This window comes from Oncorhynchus tshawytscha, linkage group LG15 (genome assembly GCF_018296145.1).
Source record: "Oncorhynchus tshawytscha isolate Ot180627B linkage group LG15, Otsh_v2.0, whole genome shotgun sequence".
Classification (NCBI taxonomy): Eukaryota; Metazoa; Chordata; class Actinopteri; order Salmoniformes; family Salmonidae; genus Oncorhynchus; species Oncorhynchus tshawytscha.
The window spans coordinates 10,985,868-11,004,549 of record NC_056443.1 but is presented as its reverse complement, the minus strand read 5'-3'; the positions used below and the strand labels follow the sequence as shown (position 1 = coordinate 11,004,549).

General features: G+C 42.9%; 2 protein-coding genes across 2 annotated transcripts; one reads left to right on the top strand and one right to left on the bottom strand.

Annotated features, from left to right (window-relative positions):
* Positions 1–1,853: 1,853 nt before the first annotated feature.
* On the bottom strand, positions 1,854–5,553 carry LOC112214392 (protein DENND6B-like). The gene is made up of 11 exons (XM_024373080.2): positions 5,138–5,553; positions 4,898–4,976; positions 4,685–4,790; positions 4,483–4,562; positions 4,231–4,286; positions 3,974–4,078; positions 3,778–3,873; positions 3,530–3,684; positions 3,009–3,093; positions 2,793–2,893; positions 1,854–2,402 (listed from the first exon to the last, which is right to left on the bottom strand). Exons 2-10 carry the CDS (start codon positions 4,955–4,957, stop codon positions 2,797–2,799), a joined length of 840 nt encoding a protein of 279 aa, XP_024228848.1. The 5' UTR covers positions 4,958–4,976; positions 5,138–5,553; the 3' UTR covers positions 1,854–2,402; positions 2,793–2,796.
* A 1,003-nt stretch (positions 5,554–6,556) lies between these two features.
* Positions 6,557–17,834, top strand: LOC112214391 (leukotriene A-4 hydrolase). Its single transcript, XM_024373079.2, has 18 exons — positions 6,557–7,438; positions 9,068–9,198; positions 10,058–10,178; positions 10,924–11,097; positions 12,911–12,963; positions 13,075–13,147; positions 13,269–13,409; positions 13,512–13,535; positions 13,630–13,700; positions 13,880–13,991; positions 14,925–15,069; positions 15,194–15,297; positions 15,405–15,475; positions 15,635–15,689; positions 15,806–15,901; positions 16,013–16,095; positions 16,176–16,280; positions 16,469–17,834. The coding sequence occupies exons 1-18, from the start codon at positions 7,283–7,285 to the stop codon at positions 16,599–16,601; spliced, it is 1,848 nt and encodes a 615-aa protein (XP_024228847.1). The 5' UTR covers positions 6,557–7,282; the 3' UTR covers positions 16,602–17,834.
* The last annotated feature ends 848 nt before the right edge of the window (positions 17,835–18,682 follow it).

The following is an 18,682-nucleotide window of genomic DNA, read 5'->3' as shown; positions in this document are numbered from 1 at the left end:
TTCTGTAAACGTGTGGGTGCATGGATGTATCACAGCCTTTGAATTGTCATTCAGCACTGTTGTTTCCAAATTTTATTAGTAACGCTAACAGTATATTAGCATCAGAAACCATTTTCTTTTAATATAAAGAATACATAACTATAGGTTATTATAAATAAGTAAACACCAGGATCCAAATAGTATATCAGTATTATCAATACTTAAATGAAAACTGCAGTTTACTGCTTCCCTAGTGACCAAATGCCATTACAGTACTTCACAAAACAAACTGAAGAAAAGGTATTTAAGTACCACATATACTGTACCTATTTGAGAAACTATAGGGCTGTGTTTACGCAGGCAGCCCAATTCTGATATTTTTTTCCACTAATTGGTCTTTTGCCCAATCACAGATCTTTTCACATCTGATCTGATTGGTCAAAAGACCAATTAGCAAAAAAAATCATAATTGGACTGCCTATGTAAACACAGGCCTAGTAGACAGACAAAAGGGAGTGCAGTGAATGAGGTAGAAGACCTGATCAGCTGCATTTGTTTTACATTCACTGGTAACCGGCAATGTAATGAATGGTTGTAGAAAGATGTTAGCTGATGGGGCTTTGGCTAGGATTGGCACTGTCAACTTTAAACAAGAACTGCCCATACCCACAAGAGATGATGCATGTATTACGTGTGTTTTATGCACTCATTGACCACTTTAACATTAAATAAATAAGCTCAGTTTCAGCCATGTCTACTGTGCACCAAGTACACTACATGGCCAAAAGTATGTGGACACCTGCTCAAACATCTCATTCCAAAATCATGGGCATTGACAGAGATGGTCCCCTCTGCTGCAATAACAGCCTCCACTCTTCTGGGAAGGCTTTCCACTAGATGTTGAGGACTTGCTTCCATTCAGCCACAAGAGCATGAGTGAGGTCAGGGCTCTGTGCAGGACAGTTAGGTTATTCTACACCAATCCTGACAAACCATTTTTGTATGGACCTCGCCATTCCGAAACAGGAAAGGGCCTTCCCCAAACTGGTGCTACAAAGTTGGAAGCACAGAATCGTAAGCATTAAGATTTCCCTAACTAAGGGGCCTAGCCCGAACCATGAAAAACAGCCCCAGACCATTATTCCTCCACCAAACTTTACAGTTGGCAGTGCATTGGGGAATGTCGGGTTCTCCTGGTATCCGGCAAAACCAGATTCATCTGCCAGATGGTGGAGCGTGATTCATCACTCCAATCCAATGGAGGCGAGCTTTACACCACTCCAGCCGACGCTTGGCATTGCGCATGGTGATCTTAGGCTTGTGTGTGGCTGCTCAGCCATGGAAACCCATTTCAAGAAGCTCCCGACTAACAGTTATTGTGCTGACGTTGCTTCCAGATGCAGTTTGGAACTCGGTAGTGAGTGTTGCAACCGAGGACAGACAATTTCTACACGCTTCAGCACTCGGGGGTCCCGTTCTGTGAGCTTGTGTGGCCTACTACTTCACGGCTGAGCTGTTGTTGCACCTAGACGTTTCCACAAATTTGACAAACTGACTTGTTGAAAAGGTGGCATCCTATGATGGGGCCACATTGAAAGTCACTGAGCTCTTCAATACGGGCCATTTTACTACCAATGTTTGTCTATGGACATTGCATTGCTGTTTGCTCGATTTAAAAAAATAAAAAAAACTGTCAGCAAAGGGTGTAGCCGAAATAGCCGAAGCCACTAATTTGAAGGGGTGTCCACATACAACCCTAAACTAAAATCTGGAATCTTAAGATTTTGTAACCTGGATATTTAGCAGTGTTTCAATGTAGTGTGATTTATTTGAGCTTGATCAATAGAAAATACTGAGATTGATGAAAGCCTCAATGTAGTTACTTAAATGTAATTCACCCCTTTTATGGGTTTAATGACAGGAGTTTTAAACTCATCAAAATAAAAAAAGTAGGCTCATATGATAGTTATATTTTACACTGACAACTATGGATGTTAAATACTCAAACATGTCCCTCTCCACAGGTATATGCTTCAATCCCATTAGTAACAATCAGGATACTTAGTGAAGGCATAATCTCATAAAGTCTACATTTCAACTACTCTCTATTCCCCTTGATCTAATATTATTGTCATGATGAACCATAGCCATGTTTCTAATATCACCTAAACTTCTAGTTTGCACATGATATTACTCAGAGGGTGTAGTGTTTTGGCTGATGGCAATACTTTAAATTCAGGTTGTTTTTAAAAGACAAAAAAACACTTCAGCATCAGTTTCTGTATCTATTCAGCAGTGTGTCAGTATCTGTGTAGTACAGTCAGCATGTCCTATGGTACAGAGTTGATGATAGTCTGGGGGTATCCCTCTAGGTTCTCCAGCACCCCTTCCTTCACTGGGAGCTGCTGCTTTCCAGCCTTCATCTGGATTGGGGGACAGACAGACTATAGTACGCAATGGTTTGTGGCACAGAATTCATTTCTTACACTAAATATAGCATGTTACAAATGGTTGAGGTGTGTGTAATGGACATATTGATGGGTTTTACTGATCAGTTTCCCTCTCAGCTTCTAGACCAGGTCCACGATCTCCACCTCTGACTTGCCTTTGGTCCAACCCAGCAGGTCCGGGGTGAGTAGATCATTAACAAAACATTAAAACGAACCAACTCTTATGGGTAGGGAAAGGACTCCTAACTGAATTAAAGTCAGTGGAGTCGTGTGGTTGAGTTTATTGGTTACATGATGCTCTGTAAGTCAAGTTAAACTAATGTCTTTAGGTGTGAGTGAACAAGGCTGTGGGGATCAACTCACAGCATCACAGACGACCTCTAGGTGGAGACATTCTGGTTTCTGGGCCATCTCCGTGTCGCAGGCGATACCAGCCATCGAAGTTGGGGGACCTGAAGAATTTCCTACTAGGCCATACATCAAAGTGCAATGCATTATGGATGATTTGTTTGAAAAATGTGCCACAACTAGATACAATAGTTAGAAATGACAGATGAGGTGGCAGGTGGACATACCCACCTAATCCCCTTTGTGCACAGAGGTGAGCCGAGGTCCAGCGTGCTCCACAGTCCCCATGAACTCCTCCTGACTGAAGGAAACGGATCTGAAACACACACGTATTACCGTATTCAAACATAGTATCAACATACCATAGAAACAGGTTTGCTACCAATGGCAACCACCTTCCAAGGAGTCACAGACCTCTAGCAGAGGCATCAGGCTGGCCAGGTAGCGTTACTGGGGGAGACAGGTGAGACACACAGCAGGACAGACAGTCTATATAGGGGTGGGATGGATGTGTGGTAGGGAAGGCAGTCCCCTCAGTGGGATGATGAAGCTCTGGGTGAGTTCTAACAGATGTCTCCTCAAGATGGCACTCTGCACCTCAGATGATCCCTTTAAGGAGTCTTTTGATGAGAGACTTCTCTTTTTGAAGGAACATTTTATGTGCTGTGTAGATACCTACAGGTTGGGAGAACATGTTTTACACACCAACTCACTCTCAAACCATGTTGGTTCCATAACTCCAGATGTTTTACCTGACTTAGTGTCCAGTGTTTTCAGCTTGGCTAGTTTCTTCACCTTCACAGGCAGGTCACCTGACATCTTGAGTTCTCCAAGGTGTATAATGTGGGGCCAGGACTGGAAGGTCTTTATGAAGAAGGGATTAGTGACCCCCAGAATCACATAGGGACTGGAGAGGCGAGAGAAAGGGAGCAGGGTGAGTTGAGTTTCCCCTTGGGTATGACAGAGTATAAACACAGTGTTTAGAGTAAGCCCTACTCACGGTGCCTGTGTCGTAGTGGTATACTCCTTAAACTCAGTGTCGTGTATGGTGAAGTAGGGCCTGTAATCACAGCAATACTGCAGTGGAGCAATCGAGCTGTAGGATGGGAGAAAGACAAATTTTATTTTACAAACTCACCGAGTTACGGTACATACACGTGACGCTAAATGCCATATTTCATGAATTTTCTGTTTACCTCGCTAGGGCCAGCACGGTTTCCGAGGAGACAGTGGGAGAGGGCTCCCCGATCAGCATGATCTCCCAGAGGATCTGCAGGTGGATCAGGAAGGACTGGAAACACCTGGATAGATCAGAGGGCAAAGGTCAGTTCATATACGATGCTGCTTTCACTAATACAATGCATCCTCAAATTAAACTGAAAATACAGCTAAGTTCAAGCCATGTAATTTACACAGATACATAACTATGTACAGTATATGTTTAGATATTCACTTTAAGAGGTCAAGCTCATGTATGGTCGATAGCATCATAGGGGCTGGTAGAAGATCCTGGTAATAACAGAAACATACTTTTTAGATGAAGTCCTCTAGCGATACCCATCAACTAACATCAACTTTACTAACATCATGGAGAAGTCGTATTTTCATGGGTACTTGGCCCATTACATAAAAAGCTCCTTTTGGAGCTTTGGGCTTGTTTCACCGGGCTCCCCCCTGGTTTGTCGTTTTTGGATGGGATCCTGACCTGCATGACCACGCCCATCACAGGTAGGTTGAGTGTCAGCCCTGGCACCGGAGATTGCCATTGGTCAATCTCGTTGCACACTGCATGGTGGGAGAGTGAGAAAGATGTTAGGGAAGTAGAGTCCAGACTGTACCTTAGAGCCCTAGTTAACAATAATGGGAGATGAATTAGAAATAAGACAAGAGGTTATATATCGCCCCACCTGCTTCAAGGCAAGGTTCCAACTTCTCAAAATACTCTGGAGCTATGATCTGCAGCAAGGACTGAAAGAGGTGGGTACACGGTAGTCTGGACACCAGTACAAGAGACTAGCGAGAGAGTGAAAGAGAAAGGCAGGAGAGAGAATGAAAGAAAACCAAATGTGAATACATTGTGGTTCTGATTACTAGGCAGATCTGCAACATAAGCTTCTCACCTTCTGAAAGTAGGCTCTTTTGACGGCGGCGTCCTCGACTTGTCTGAAGTAGACAGCCATAGAAATGGGCCAGCGCTCGCTAAGTGAGAAAGGGAAAGGGGGAGAGGTTAGATAAGTTATTGCAATGACAGAAGTTTAGTGGTGGCTGACATGAATATTCCACTCCAGTCACTGATTTCAGATTAGCGGTCCCTACCAAAGAACCAACCATAACCCTAAAAAGTAAGCAACCAAACTGACCCTGGACCAGTTGTTCAGTCAGACCACAGCAAAGGACCGATGAGACGCCCAATCACAAATCGACCGCTAAGACTAAACCCTACACCCTATGCACTTGTGGAGATGTGAGAGGACTTGGTTGATATAAGCAATATAGTGAAACTTTCACCTAGCCTATCAGAGGGCAACTATTACCCTATTGCTTACACCTGTCAAATCCAATCAGATCTTCATAAATATGATTTGGGATTGGGCCAGACAGAGGGTTCACCAGTAGTGTGACAGGTGCATCTCTGCTGTAGGCATTCTCCTCTACAAACCCGGAGCCCCTGCGGCCCACAGACTGATGCAATCTGAAGCTGAACTGGGTGTCCCCAAGGCATCCTGGGAAACATCACACAGGTCACGTGACTGATATAGATTTTTGGCCCAATCCCAAATCGACCCCTAGACCCAATCCCAAATCGACCCCTAGACCCTACGCCCTATACACTTGTGGAGATCTGAGTGGATTTGACAGGTGCAAGCAATTTTGCAAAGATCATCAACTAAATTCAGCCGCGGGCCGATCTTTTCTTGAGCAGCTGGTCAGAGGGCCAGAACATAATTACAAATCATTTGTAGACTGCAAATTGCCTGCAAGAAGCCCAAACGTATGTAATATTTGAATAAAACATAATTTCCAACTTTACTTACATTTGTATACTCTCACATGTATCTCTCTCTCTCTCTACTATGCCTGGGAATACTTTGGAACATATTTTCAAAATTAAAATCACTTGGAGCTGATTTGCTAGTTTTTTTCCAGTCTTTTGTGTCCAGCAATAAAACTTCATTATTATTATTATTTTTTTACTATTTTTGTTTTGCTCAGAAAACTTTGGGGGCCAAATAAAATCACCCGTGGACAAAATGTGGCTCGCGGGCCGCCAGTTGGGGAACTCTGCAATATGGTAATAGTTCCAACTTCTGATAGGATAGGTGGAAGTTTCACCATATTGTTAAAAGCCATCAAATCATGTCAGATCTCCACAAGTGCATAGGGCCCTGGATCGATTTGGGGGTTAGGCCTCTGACTCTGACTGTAATGTATTTTGTGATGACAGAATGTGTCATCTAATACACTAACCTGAGTAAGAGCCAGGGAATGACAGGTAGCAAACGCTAGTTTTCTGGAGTTTAAAGGAGAGGAAGCACAATCAGGGTCTTACAAAATGATTTATTCATTGACAGGCAACTAGCTTGTTATGTATGGGGTATATCACAAAAATTATGAGCATAAATTAATGTCATACCTCCTTCTCAGTTAGTTTCACATGGTGTGGGGTACACCAGCTGGAAAAGAGGAGAAAATGCAAATATGTCATGATGTCACTATTCCACACATGCGCCGGCTGGCCAGATTATGACACGCATGAGGTTGATGTGGATCATGATTTCTTTCTGCAAGCAAACCAGACTCTGTACACATTAACATCATTGGCACGCTAGCTAGCTAGCTAGCTAGATTTGGGTGTCAACAACACATTTTAGGGATGCTACACTGCAGTAAAGTACATCGCAGCCGATAAATACCTCTGGCTTGACCGAGGTCGAAGGTAACGACGCAGACAAACTCCAGCCACGAAGAGAACCGGGCCCATGGCAAACTCGATTCTGTATTCTCTGACTCAACAAGACGAGATTCGGAGCTGTCCAACGAGTCAATCACGAATCAGATGTCCATTTCCCCATTGCCCCGAATGATTGTGCTGCCCTGTCCGCTATTTACTTCGTGACGTGAAAACAAGACGCGTCGCCTCTCCACAGTGAGAAGGGTTGAAATGACAGCTGAATCCCCCTGTCCTATAGTTACAGTAGATAGTTGTTCTGCAAAAATTAAGTGCTATTGAAAGACGGCTTCGAAATCAACATGATTAAAATGTTTCCCCGAAGTGTTTACTAATGCAAATAAATAGATCGTTGAAAGGGGACGGAAAGCTCATTCTGGTAAATGTACTGGTTTGATTATACTTTTTTGAAAGAAACTCACGTTCAGCTCCAGAGTAAACGACAACTCCCACAATGCATGCAGCAGGGCGCTGTCACATGGACGTGCGGTGAGCTGGGTTGTAAATTCATAGCTAATGCAAGTGTTTTGCGCTCTCTCATGACTCTGGACCGAACATGACTTCAGCTATAGACCCCTGCTCATTTTCCTCATTTTCCTCGTGCGTTACCAAGCACCTGAATCTCACCTTCCATGTGGATTTTGACAGCCATGTCCTCAAAGCTAAGGTCGCACTCACCGTGGAGGTTTTAGTGGATCATTTCACGTCTTTGGTACAGTATTTATCTAATTTCTCAATCTGGATAGCCAGCAAGTTAATGTCAGTAAACTAATTTTAGCTAGCCAAATTAATTAATTCTTGCTAGCAAATGCCTTTGTGTTGCTAATGAATTTGACGTGGGAAAAAGCCTTGTTTCAGTACACATTGTTTCGGGTGGGTATAATTTGTGGAACGTTCCAACAGGGATCTGTTCCAAAAACTTATTAAAGTACAAGGTTGCCTTCAAACAACGCATACAAAGTAGCATGATGAATTCACCTCGCTAACTAGCTGCCGAATAGGCATCAACTCACCACGTAGCTTATTCTCTCTTTTTTTTATTTTTTTTATAATATGTTTATTACTTTACAATAAAAAATCAAATAAAAAAGACAGCAATACTAACAATGACATTCATTGTACTGTTGAATGGGATGGCCAATTTAGAGGACAAAACTTAACTCACACATACACAAAATAAAACAAAATCCTATTAGGTGGTACATGTATAAGAAGACAGCATATAGTCATTACAAGCAGTGTAGTTAAGCCAAAAATAAATATTGAGTGGAGTACAGCACAGAGTAGCAGCAGATAGGTAACCCAGTTATGAAGCGGGACTAGACCATTTATCCAATATCGGCAGCCATATTTTGTAAAACATTGAACTTCTATTGGAGGTATTGTATCGAATCTTTTCCATATGTATTACATTCCCTAAATCCCGTAACCACATTTCAAAGGTAGGTACAGTTTCCAGTTTCCAAAATTGCAATATGAGCCTTTTGGCGAATAGATTACAAAGAGAGACAGCTTTCCCTTCGTGGTTATTCCCATCAACTGTACCAAACAGAGCGGTCAATGGGTCTGGGGCTAGAACTCTATCAAAGGCTCTAGATAAGTAATAAAAAATGAGAGCCCAGTAAACATGTAATTTAGGACATGTCCAGATTAAATGGGTCAACGTCCCCACGTATCTTATTCTTAATGTTTGTCCATAGGCTACCAGAGTGAGGACAGACATTTTTCAGAAATAAAGTTAATGAAACAGCCCACTCCCTACCCGGCATCATATTCTGCCGCTATACAACTTTGTGTGCAACCTTGTTGTTTACGAAGTTTTTGGAACAGATTCCTGTTGGAACGTACAACATATTATACCCACCCCCTTGTTTCGTTTCACCTGTTTAAGTACACTGCTACAAAGCAATTGGTTGAGCTTATCAGACACAATGTATCACGCTGCAAGACAAGCTCTGATTTGAATCTCAGTCATTGCAAATCTGATCATTAGTGGGTCACATTCAGGAATGATATGTAGCTAGCCATATGTACTTTATGACACTGTTCTGCTCAGTGACAGCACGACTTTGACAGGTCGAGCTGGCGTGTGATACCAGCCGCGTGAACTTTAGATCGGAGTTCAGACTGTCTCACAGCAGGCGTAGAAAATGTAGTCGGCCTCTCAGGGCCAGGTTGAGATAGAAATGTGTATTTCTTATGGTGACAGCTGTTTTACAGTCACAATCTGGGGGAAGTTGAAGGTTGTGGTTCTTGTAGTTGTTGACACAGTTGGTTAACCAAATGTATTGCCCCACTTCCCCTTTTCTTTAATCTCTCTCTCTCTCCTTCCTACCATCAGACCCTTGACACGAAGGACCTGAAGGTCTCCAAGGTAACAGCCAATGGACAGGCAGCAAAGTTCACTCTGGGACCCAAGCACAGCTTCATGGGAACCCCTCTGGAGATCACACTGCCATTTGACCTCTCCAGGTAACTGTAGGGGAAGGGTCCCAAAGCCCCTTCCCATTATTGATTAAGGGGACCTTAAGAATCATATGCTCACTATTATACTGTTGCTATGTGTCTTAATCTCTGCCACTATACTTTTCACAAGCTATCTATATTAGTCTTTGCGGTTACACCATAGCTGTTGCCAGAGCGTGCCTGCAGGCTGGGTGTAAGTCAGACCGGAACTAGGTAAAGAGCTGAGAAGTTAACACTGTCTGGTTTTGACACTTTTTGATCTCGTGTGACAGTGGAAAATGCAGATGATACTTAGAATTTAGAGAAGCTACTATACTAGGTTACCTTATAAGGTAACTTCAGCTTATTGCTGCACACATACATTGATGTAGATGATCACACCACCAGGGAGCGATCATAGGTATATATTATAATCAGCTGCGCCCTTTGCTTGGTTGCAGAACTTACTCTGAGACATACATGCTCTGTTTCTCTTGTTAACTTCTGCCTGCAATTGCATTAATAAAGGTTTGATTGATTTACTTAAAGAAGATATTGTCTGACTGCTGATTTCACCAATAAGCCAATGATTGACAAGGAACCTACCCCGACATAACCACCCCCTCTGTCTCACTCTCACACCTTAGGGGCCTGTTCAGGAAGATGTAATGTTACAGAACATTCAGAAATAAATTAATTGTGTAGAACAGATATGATTTTGTCATATAGAGTGGGGAATAGTGTCTTCTCTATTCATTCCATTTCTATCTGTAACTTTCAGAGCACTGCACATCACTGATTCCACCCCAGGTAACTCAACCCTCAGAGATGGAACTGATGGATACTGGCTTAGAGGTAATATTTAGTGTGTGTGTTTGTTTCTCAGGGGTCAGCATGTGATCGTGGAGGTGACTTATGAGACTGCTCCTAATGCTTCTGCGCTGCAGTGGCTCACTCCTGAACAGACTGCTGGGAAGAAACACCCCTACCTCTTCAGCCAGTGCCAGGTAACACACACACATACACTGAGTTTATGGACATGCACAAACATAAAGTCTTATTTTTGGGTTGGGCTCGTTCTAATTCAACAAAAGACTGCACCACAAACAGTACTTCTATGGTAAAAGTAGTTGCAAGACTGGCAATCAAAATGCAACATTTTCACAATATCTGCCCAGTGTAACTGTAGTCACGCACAGAAACCACTTCCGTGACTAGAAGCTCTTATTATTATTATTTTGGGTTGGATGCCAGTCTTGCTCAACGGTCATTTTAACTGTGAAAGTAGTTGTAAGACTGTCTCAAAAGACATCACAAGGGAACACTTTCCCAACCCCATCTTCTGCAACATCCAACAACTGGTGTTGTAATCACGCACAGAAACCTGTTCTGCTCTTTGAAGTTCTTAGCAGAAGAACGATTGAATCATTTGATTGTAACCTGTGCCAGGTGAGGTTGCTTTTGCCCCTGCTTTCTTTCTTCGTTATATCCCCCTCCTCTTCTCCCTCTTTTTTTGTGTGTATCACCTGTATGTCAAAAGGTGCAGTGTCCCGTTGCTGCACTGATAAGTTTAATGAGGACCTTGATCATTGTCTCCTCTGTCGCTGATATTGATATGAACAGCCCTCTATATTATTGCACACAATATTACTTTGTTTACTTACATTACTTATATCCGTCCCCTCTTGGAGATAAATCCAGATTAGGTGGTTGATGTGATAATGTGCTAATAACCACCTCAAACCCCTCCAGGCCACCCATTGCAGGAGCATGGTACCCTGCCAGGATACTCCCGCCATGAAACACACCTACTATGCCCAGGTGTCTGTCCCCAAGGAGCTGGTGGCTGTGATGAGCGCTGTACGGGACGGAGAGGAGCCTGATCCCCAGGACAGCAGCCGGGCCATCTACCGCTTCAGACAACCAGTCAGTGTTTCTATTCTCGATCACTGTTTCTATCCATTTCTCCATCCATTTTCATCCATAGCTTAATACAGTAAGTCAGTCTTGCTTTTTGGCTTGACTGTTCAAGGTACAGCGCTGCCAAAGTAGCTGCTGATAAAGCAATAACGAGTTAATTACAAGGAATGTTTAGATGAAACGGCCAGATAACAAAAGGAACGCCTGCAATCTGAATGAAATGCAGTACCAGTCAAAAGTTTGGAGGGTTTTTCTTTATTTTGACTGTTTTCTACATTGTAGAATAATAATGAAGACGTCAAAACTATGAAATAACACATATGGAATCATGTAGTAACCAAAAAAGTGCTAAACACATCAAGATATATTTGAGATTCTTCAAAGTAGCCACCTCTTTGCCTTGATGACAGCTTTGCACACTCTTGGCATTCTCTCAACCACCTTCATGAGGTAGTAACTTGGAATGCATTTCAATTAACAGGTGTGTCTTGTTAAAAGTTCATTTGTAGAATTTCTTTCCTTTTTAATGCTTTTGAGCCAATCGGTTGTGTTGTGACAAGGTTGGGGTGGTATACAGAAGATAGCCCTATTTGGTAAAATACCAAGTCCATATTATGGCAAGAACAGCTCAAATAAGTAAAGAGAAACGACAGTCCATCATTACTTTAAGACATGAAGGTCAGTCAATCCGGAAAAGTTCAAGAACTTTGAAGTACAGTCACAAAAACCATCAAGCACTAAGATGAAACTGGCTCTCATGAGGACTGCCACTGGAAAGTAAGACCCAGAAATACATCTGCTGTAGAGGATAAGTTCATTAGAGTTACCAGCCTCAGAAGTTGCAGCCCAAATAAATCCTTCAGAGTTCAAGTAACAGACACATCTCAACATCAACTGTTCAGAGGAGAAAATGTGAATCAGGCCTTCATGGTTGAATTGCAGCAAAGAAATCACTACTAAAGGACACAAATGAGAAGAGAATTGCTTGGGTCAAGAAACACGAGCAATGGACATTAGACCAGTGGAAATCAGTCCTTTGGTCTGATGAGGACAAATTTTAGATAGTTGGTTCCAACCGCTGTGTCTTTGTGAGATGCAGAGTAGGTGAACGGATGATCTACGCATGTGTTTTTCCCACCGTGAAGCATGGAGGAGGAGGTGTGATGGTGTGGGAGTGCTTTGCTGGTGACACTGTCAGTGAGTTATTTAGAATTTAAGGCACACTTAACCAGCATGGCTCCCACAGCATTCTGCAGCGATACGCCATCCCATCTGGTTTGAGCTTAGTGGGACAATGACCCAAAACACACCTCCAGACTGTGTAAGGACTATTTGACCAAGGAGAGTGATGGAGTGCTGCATCAGATGACCTGGCCTCCACAATCACCGACCTCAACCCAATTGAGAGGGTTTGGGATGAGTTTAACTGCAGAGTGAAGGAAAAGCAGCCAATATATGCTCAACATGTGGGAACTCCTTCAAGACCGTTGGAAAACCATTCCTCATGAAGCTGGTTGGGAGAATAACAAGAGTGCCTTGATGACAGCTTTGCACAAAGGGTGGCTACTTTGAAGAATCTCAAATATAAAATATATTTTGATTTCTTTACCTCATGATTCGATATTTGTTCTTTTATAGTTTTGATGCCTTCACTATTATTCTACAATGTAGAAAATAGTACAAATAAAGAAAAACCCTTGAATGAGTACAGTAGGTGTGTCCAAACTTTTAACTGGTTCTGTACATTGTCAGTGACTGGAGCAGGTACATGGCTGTGTGTGTCTGACTGCTGTGTTTGTTGACCTTTGACACCTCCCAGGTGCCCATGCCCTCTTACCTCATTGCCATCGTGGTAGGAGCTCTGGAGAGCAGGTACACACACGCCCACCCATACATATAACTATTGCCCAGTTTTCCTACAAATTATTTTAAATGAATAAATGATCAGTGAAATATTAGTAATAAATGTTTGTTGTTTACTAGAGAGATTGGGCCCAGGTCTCGTGTTTGGTCAGAGAAGGAGTTTGTGGACAAGGCAGCATATGAGTTCTCGGAGGTGAGTTTAGCAGTATTTACTGTATCCGTGTGGTACGTATGTCATTTGTCTCATCCTACATCAGCAGAGTTTTTAATATTGAAATGTCAGCCTTGCCAAAAGGTGTGTATGTCCCTCTCAGACAGAGACCATGTTGAAGACCGCTGAGGGCCTTGCGGGGCCGTATGTGTGGGGCCAGTATGACATCCTGGTCCTGCCCCCCTCCTTCCCATATGGAGGCATGGAGAACCCCTGCCTTACCTATGCCACCCCCACGCTGCTGGTGAGAGACCTTACACACACATCACAATGCCAAATCCCCCTGTCTGTGTATTTTTTTTTGTTGTTGTTGTAACATTCCTTTCATCCTATGTTTATCTTCTAGGCTGGAGACAGATCCTTGTCCAATGTAAGTTCACAGCTGTCCGTGTCTTCTCACGTATGTGTTTTATATCTGTGTACGGGTGTGTTAACCTGTGTCCTCCTCCTGTTTCTCTCTCCAGGTCATAGCCCATGAGATCTCTCACAGCTGGACTGGCAACCTGGTGACCAACAAGACCTGGGAGCACTTCTGGTACGACACAGAGAAAAACATTCTGTCAATGTTTTTTTTCTCGCTTGAAGGAATGGGAATGATATGTCAAATTAGCCATAACTGAGTATCAGACAAATGGGAGTGAGAGATGGAAAAGGAAGATCGCTTTCCGGGGTTAATGAGTTCATAATTAGTGTCTGTGCCCCTTCCTTCTCCAGGCTGAATGAGGGTCACACAGTGTACCTTGAGAGAATGATTGGCAGGTCTATGGAGAGTGAACAGTTCAGACAGTTCAAGGCCATGGGCGGCTGGAAGGAGCTGCAGGAATCGGTGAGCGAACACACACACACATGCACGAGTACACTGTAACACTGGTACATACAGGAGTACACTTTTAAGCCTTGTTCACATTGGCAGTTTGAACTGACTCAAATCCTTTAAAAATATATAATCTGTTATTTTCCCTGAGGTTTGAACACCCAAGAAGCACATGGAATTTGATATTTTGAGTCACATTTCAAACCATCTTTCGTAGGTGGTTTGAAGTCAGTTATACATCTGATTCCTGGCCATGCGACTTGTTTTTAAACGGTCAAATTGGGAATAAAATTTTCACTAGCCACTCAATGTGGTTTTTATGCATTGGCATATCTTGTCCTTATGCTTGTATCACTAGCTTTAACTATGCTGACAGTTTGACAAGAACATGTATGGCTAGCTAAATAGCTTTTTTTTTGTTAATTGTTTACCAACATTAGTGAATGTGCTAGATTTGAGATAAACAGCCACCTAGCTAGCTAGTTGACTGCTGTGGCTAACCAAAAAGGCCTTGTTTTGAAAGTTAGGTCATGATTTTGGTCATTCAAAGCAACTGGGAAACGTCCATGGCAGGCTTTGTCACCTTAGCTCGCTACATAACGTCTGAGTTGATAGGAAGCACGAGCACCACTACCAATCAGCCTACACCACTGTGCACACACCCTTCTTTACTATGACAACTGGCGTAACCATGTCAGCTAATGACTGCTGTCTGAACACACAGAAATCAAATTTGGTCACTTGTAACTTCCTGTTTGGAAGTTACAAATGATTTGGAAAAACAAAACTGATTTGAGCATTGAGGCCTGCAGTGTGAACAAGGCTTAAGTAATGTGTCTGACTTCACTGAAGTCGCTTAGCTGTTCATTCGTACCTGTGTTTGTTTGTGTGCGGTCGCAACTGTGTATGCCCGACCTTATCTGATCTGTTACCTCTGTCTCCCAGGTGAACACGTTTGGGGCCAACAACCCTCTGACCAACCTGGTTCCCAACCTGAATGAGGTGGACCTTGACGAAGCCTTCTCCTCTGTCCCCTACGAGAAGGGTTTCGCTCTTCTCTACCACCTGGAGGAGCTCATGGGAGGACCTGGTGAGAGACACACACACACACACACACACACACACACACACACACACACACACACACAATTGCATTTCATTCAGTAATAAAAATGAAGTCCCTTGCTTCATGTAATTGGTTGTCTCTCTTACAGAGGTGTTTATGGGTTTTGTTAAGTCGTACATCCAGCTGTTTTCTTACAGCAGCATCACTACTGAGGAGTGGAAACACTACCTCTTCACCTATTTTAAGAACAAGGTACAGTAACCACCACTCTCCACCTAACCAAGTTGCTATCAAATCCTCTTGCTGTGGCTCTTGAAATCCTCTCTGTTTCACCTTTAATGCTCCCTACCCGATCACAGGTGGACATCCTGAATAAGGTGGACTGGAACGCCTGGATGCACACCCCTGGGATGCCCCCTGTCAAACCACAGTGGGTTTCCCTTACCATTTCACTTGAGAATCACTCACCTGGCTGTTACACCTTTGAGCCCCACTTCTGTTATTTTGTGGGTCTGTTTTTGGTTGTCATTGTTTACCTGTCCAGTCAATCGGAGGTGTGTGTTAAATCGATGCCCCACCTCCTCCCCAGATATGACAGCACCATGGCAGACGCCTGCATTGCGCTGTGTAAGAGATGGGTGAAGGTGAGGGTACATGCTCCGCATTGATAATGTGTATGTTCTAGAACCTCAGGATGATAGAACATAGCATTTTTTTTTACAAGTATTACTGTGTTGTTAATTTCTCTCTCCCCCTCTAGACCAAAGAGGGGGATCTGGGGAATTTCAGTGAGTGGGATGTGAAGACTCTCTCCACCCACCAGCTCATCGAGTTCCTGTCTCTGCTCCTGCAACAGGTTGACACGCCTCACTGTCACTCACCCGGTCATCATAGCAACCTTCCATAAGCCATGTGATCGCTCTATTCTAATCCAAAGCGGACCAATGACCATATCTTTTCCCCCTAGGAGCCCCTCCCCCTCAGCCATGTGAAGAGGATGCAGGAAGTGTACCAACTCAACTCCTTCAACAACGCAGAGATCCGCTTCAGGCGAGTTCCTGTTCTGGGGTCCCATCATGCAGTATGTGTCTGTGTGTCATTGGTTCTCACTGTTTGCTCCCTTCTTCCAGGTGGCTGCGGCTGTGTGTCAAGTCCAAGTGGGAGGATGCTGTTCCCATGGCACTGAAGATGGCGACAGAGCAGGGGAGGATGAAGTTCACACGGCCACTATTCAAGTAACCAACGGCACCACTAGCTGAGACAATCTCTGTTATTAGATGCCATGCGTTGTTGTGCTTTCTGGATCAAATTATTTCTCGGCAGCATCTTGTTTAAAAACATGATGAGTCCTATTCTCTTATTTAGAGACCCTTTTGTGTGTGTGTTCTACCTAATCCCTCTTGTTCTCCCTCCCTTCTTTTAGAGAAGTGTATAACTTTGATAAGTATCATGAGGAGGCGGTGCGTGTGTTCGTAGCCCACCGGGCAGCCATGCACCCGGTAACGGCCAATCTGGTGGCCAAGGACCTGAAGGTGGACAACGACAAGAGCACCTGATTCTAATTGGAATCCCACCAGAAGCACTCCAAGACTGGCATTATTACCGGTTCACACACCCCACCCCGTTGCCGAAAACGACCAGAGAAAGCTAGAGAGAAGCTTCCAGCCGCATCCCCACTTTTTTATAACGGTCTCTACTTTGCTTGGCAGCTATTCAGAATTGGCTTGTAATCTGTTTGTTTTTACATTAAGATTTGTGATATGTCGAGCAGGGTTGGGGTCAATTCAGAATTTTTTTATTGAATTCAATTTGAATTGGCCACACCCCACAGGAAACAGAATTTGAATTGAAGGAAGTAGGTTTTAATTTAAACCAATTAAACTAAGGCACGAAAGTCTATTAATTTGACAAATCTTTTATAAAAAGCATATGCCACAAAACTCACCATTTCAAATATTATGGATCTATTCAACCAGATCTGCTTTAGCAGACATCACCATAGCTTTTGTTTTGACAACGGAGGTGGAATTGTTAGATCTGTCAAATCGACAAGTGACTCCTGGCATTCTACCTAAAGCAGACGTTGCCATTGGCTGCACAGTCATTGCATTAACAGAAATCCCATGCAGCCTTGTTTCCAAATTGAACACTGGAATTTGAGATGTAATCTACACCTCGATTAGGATGATAGAAATCGTCATTATTTTTGTTTGAATGATTTTTCAATTTGAGCTGCGTTTATTTCTATATATCCTACCCTTGTTCTGAATTTCTAATGCAAGTAATACTATTGCCGGTTAACACTTGATCAAACCAGTATTTTTCTTTGTCATATGTTTGCTTATTCCCTTTCATACACTTGTTTGATCTTATAACTTCTGGGAAATGTATTTGGATATTTAAAAACACAAAGGGAATTATTATAGACAACCCCACAACATGACCTTAGAGTATTTCAGACCGCTGTAATTATTTCAAATTGTTTTAAGAGAATGAGTTTTAACAATTGAAATGTTTCCTTATGGTATTGGTAACCATACATGACCATACAAATATTTATGTTGTAATGTGTAGAATTCACAACCAATTCAGAATGGACTTCAACCCAGACATCCAGGTATTCATCTCAGGGCAGAAAAGTTCAACGTTTTTTATCTATTTAATATTTTCGGAAACTCATTTTAGAATGGTTAAATCTTGTCCAGAATGCAAATACAGAACCTGTGTGAATTAGTTGCAATTATCTCATGCTTTTCTTTGACGCCATTAAACACCATTATCAGAGAGTATTGAATGTCTCGTGTTTTTTTCTTGTTTCTTCATGATCAGCTGACAGTATTAGGCAGCCTCACGTCCCAGCATTTGCCCTCTAGCAGTAATTCTGAGAAGTGAAGAAAGAATCTGAGAGATGGTTACCAATCAACACTGGACTATAGACTTCCATCACATTCTGCTGCTTCAGACAGAGAGAAGGGCTGGTAGGTAGATGTGCTGGATCTGGGATATGTGCTTTGTAGGATATAGGGCACCCAGATTGAGGCCAGGATTCAATCTGATTGCTGGTTATAGGCATATAACTTGAGATTGAGCCGGCATGCAGCATGTACAGTGAATGGGAACACGGGAACATTGCCTTTAAAAGCTGCAATGCCTGTATCATGTGATCGGATTGAATCCCTGCCTGAGTGTTGCTCTGGGGTTGTGGGTTCAAATCTCAACTCTGTGTTCTGAACGTAAATCCAAGGCCTAAGGCAACGGCACTGGTACGCTGGACTATTTTGAAAGCATTTTCACAGTATGTTAAATATACATATATGAAGAGAAGAGCTGGTGCCTCAGGTGTAAGGAATTTGCCCTCCAATGACAGGTCATGGGTTCAAGACCTGTGCGCACCACTGGAGTGCTTAAATTCTGAAAAAGGGGATACTACTCAGTCAATGAGCAGCTGTTATTGAGAAAATCTCCCAGAAAAAAGCACTTGTTTGTTTTCAATAGAGACTTTTCTATATTTTAAAACGAAGGGCCCTATTCAATCTGTATCGCTGACGTGTTACAGATTGCGCAATATACGGTACATTCTAAAGCAACTTCCGATTAAGGCCAACATATGCAGCTTTAAATGCAGTCTCCGCCAACG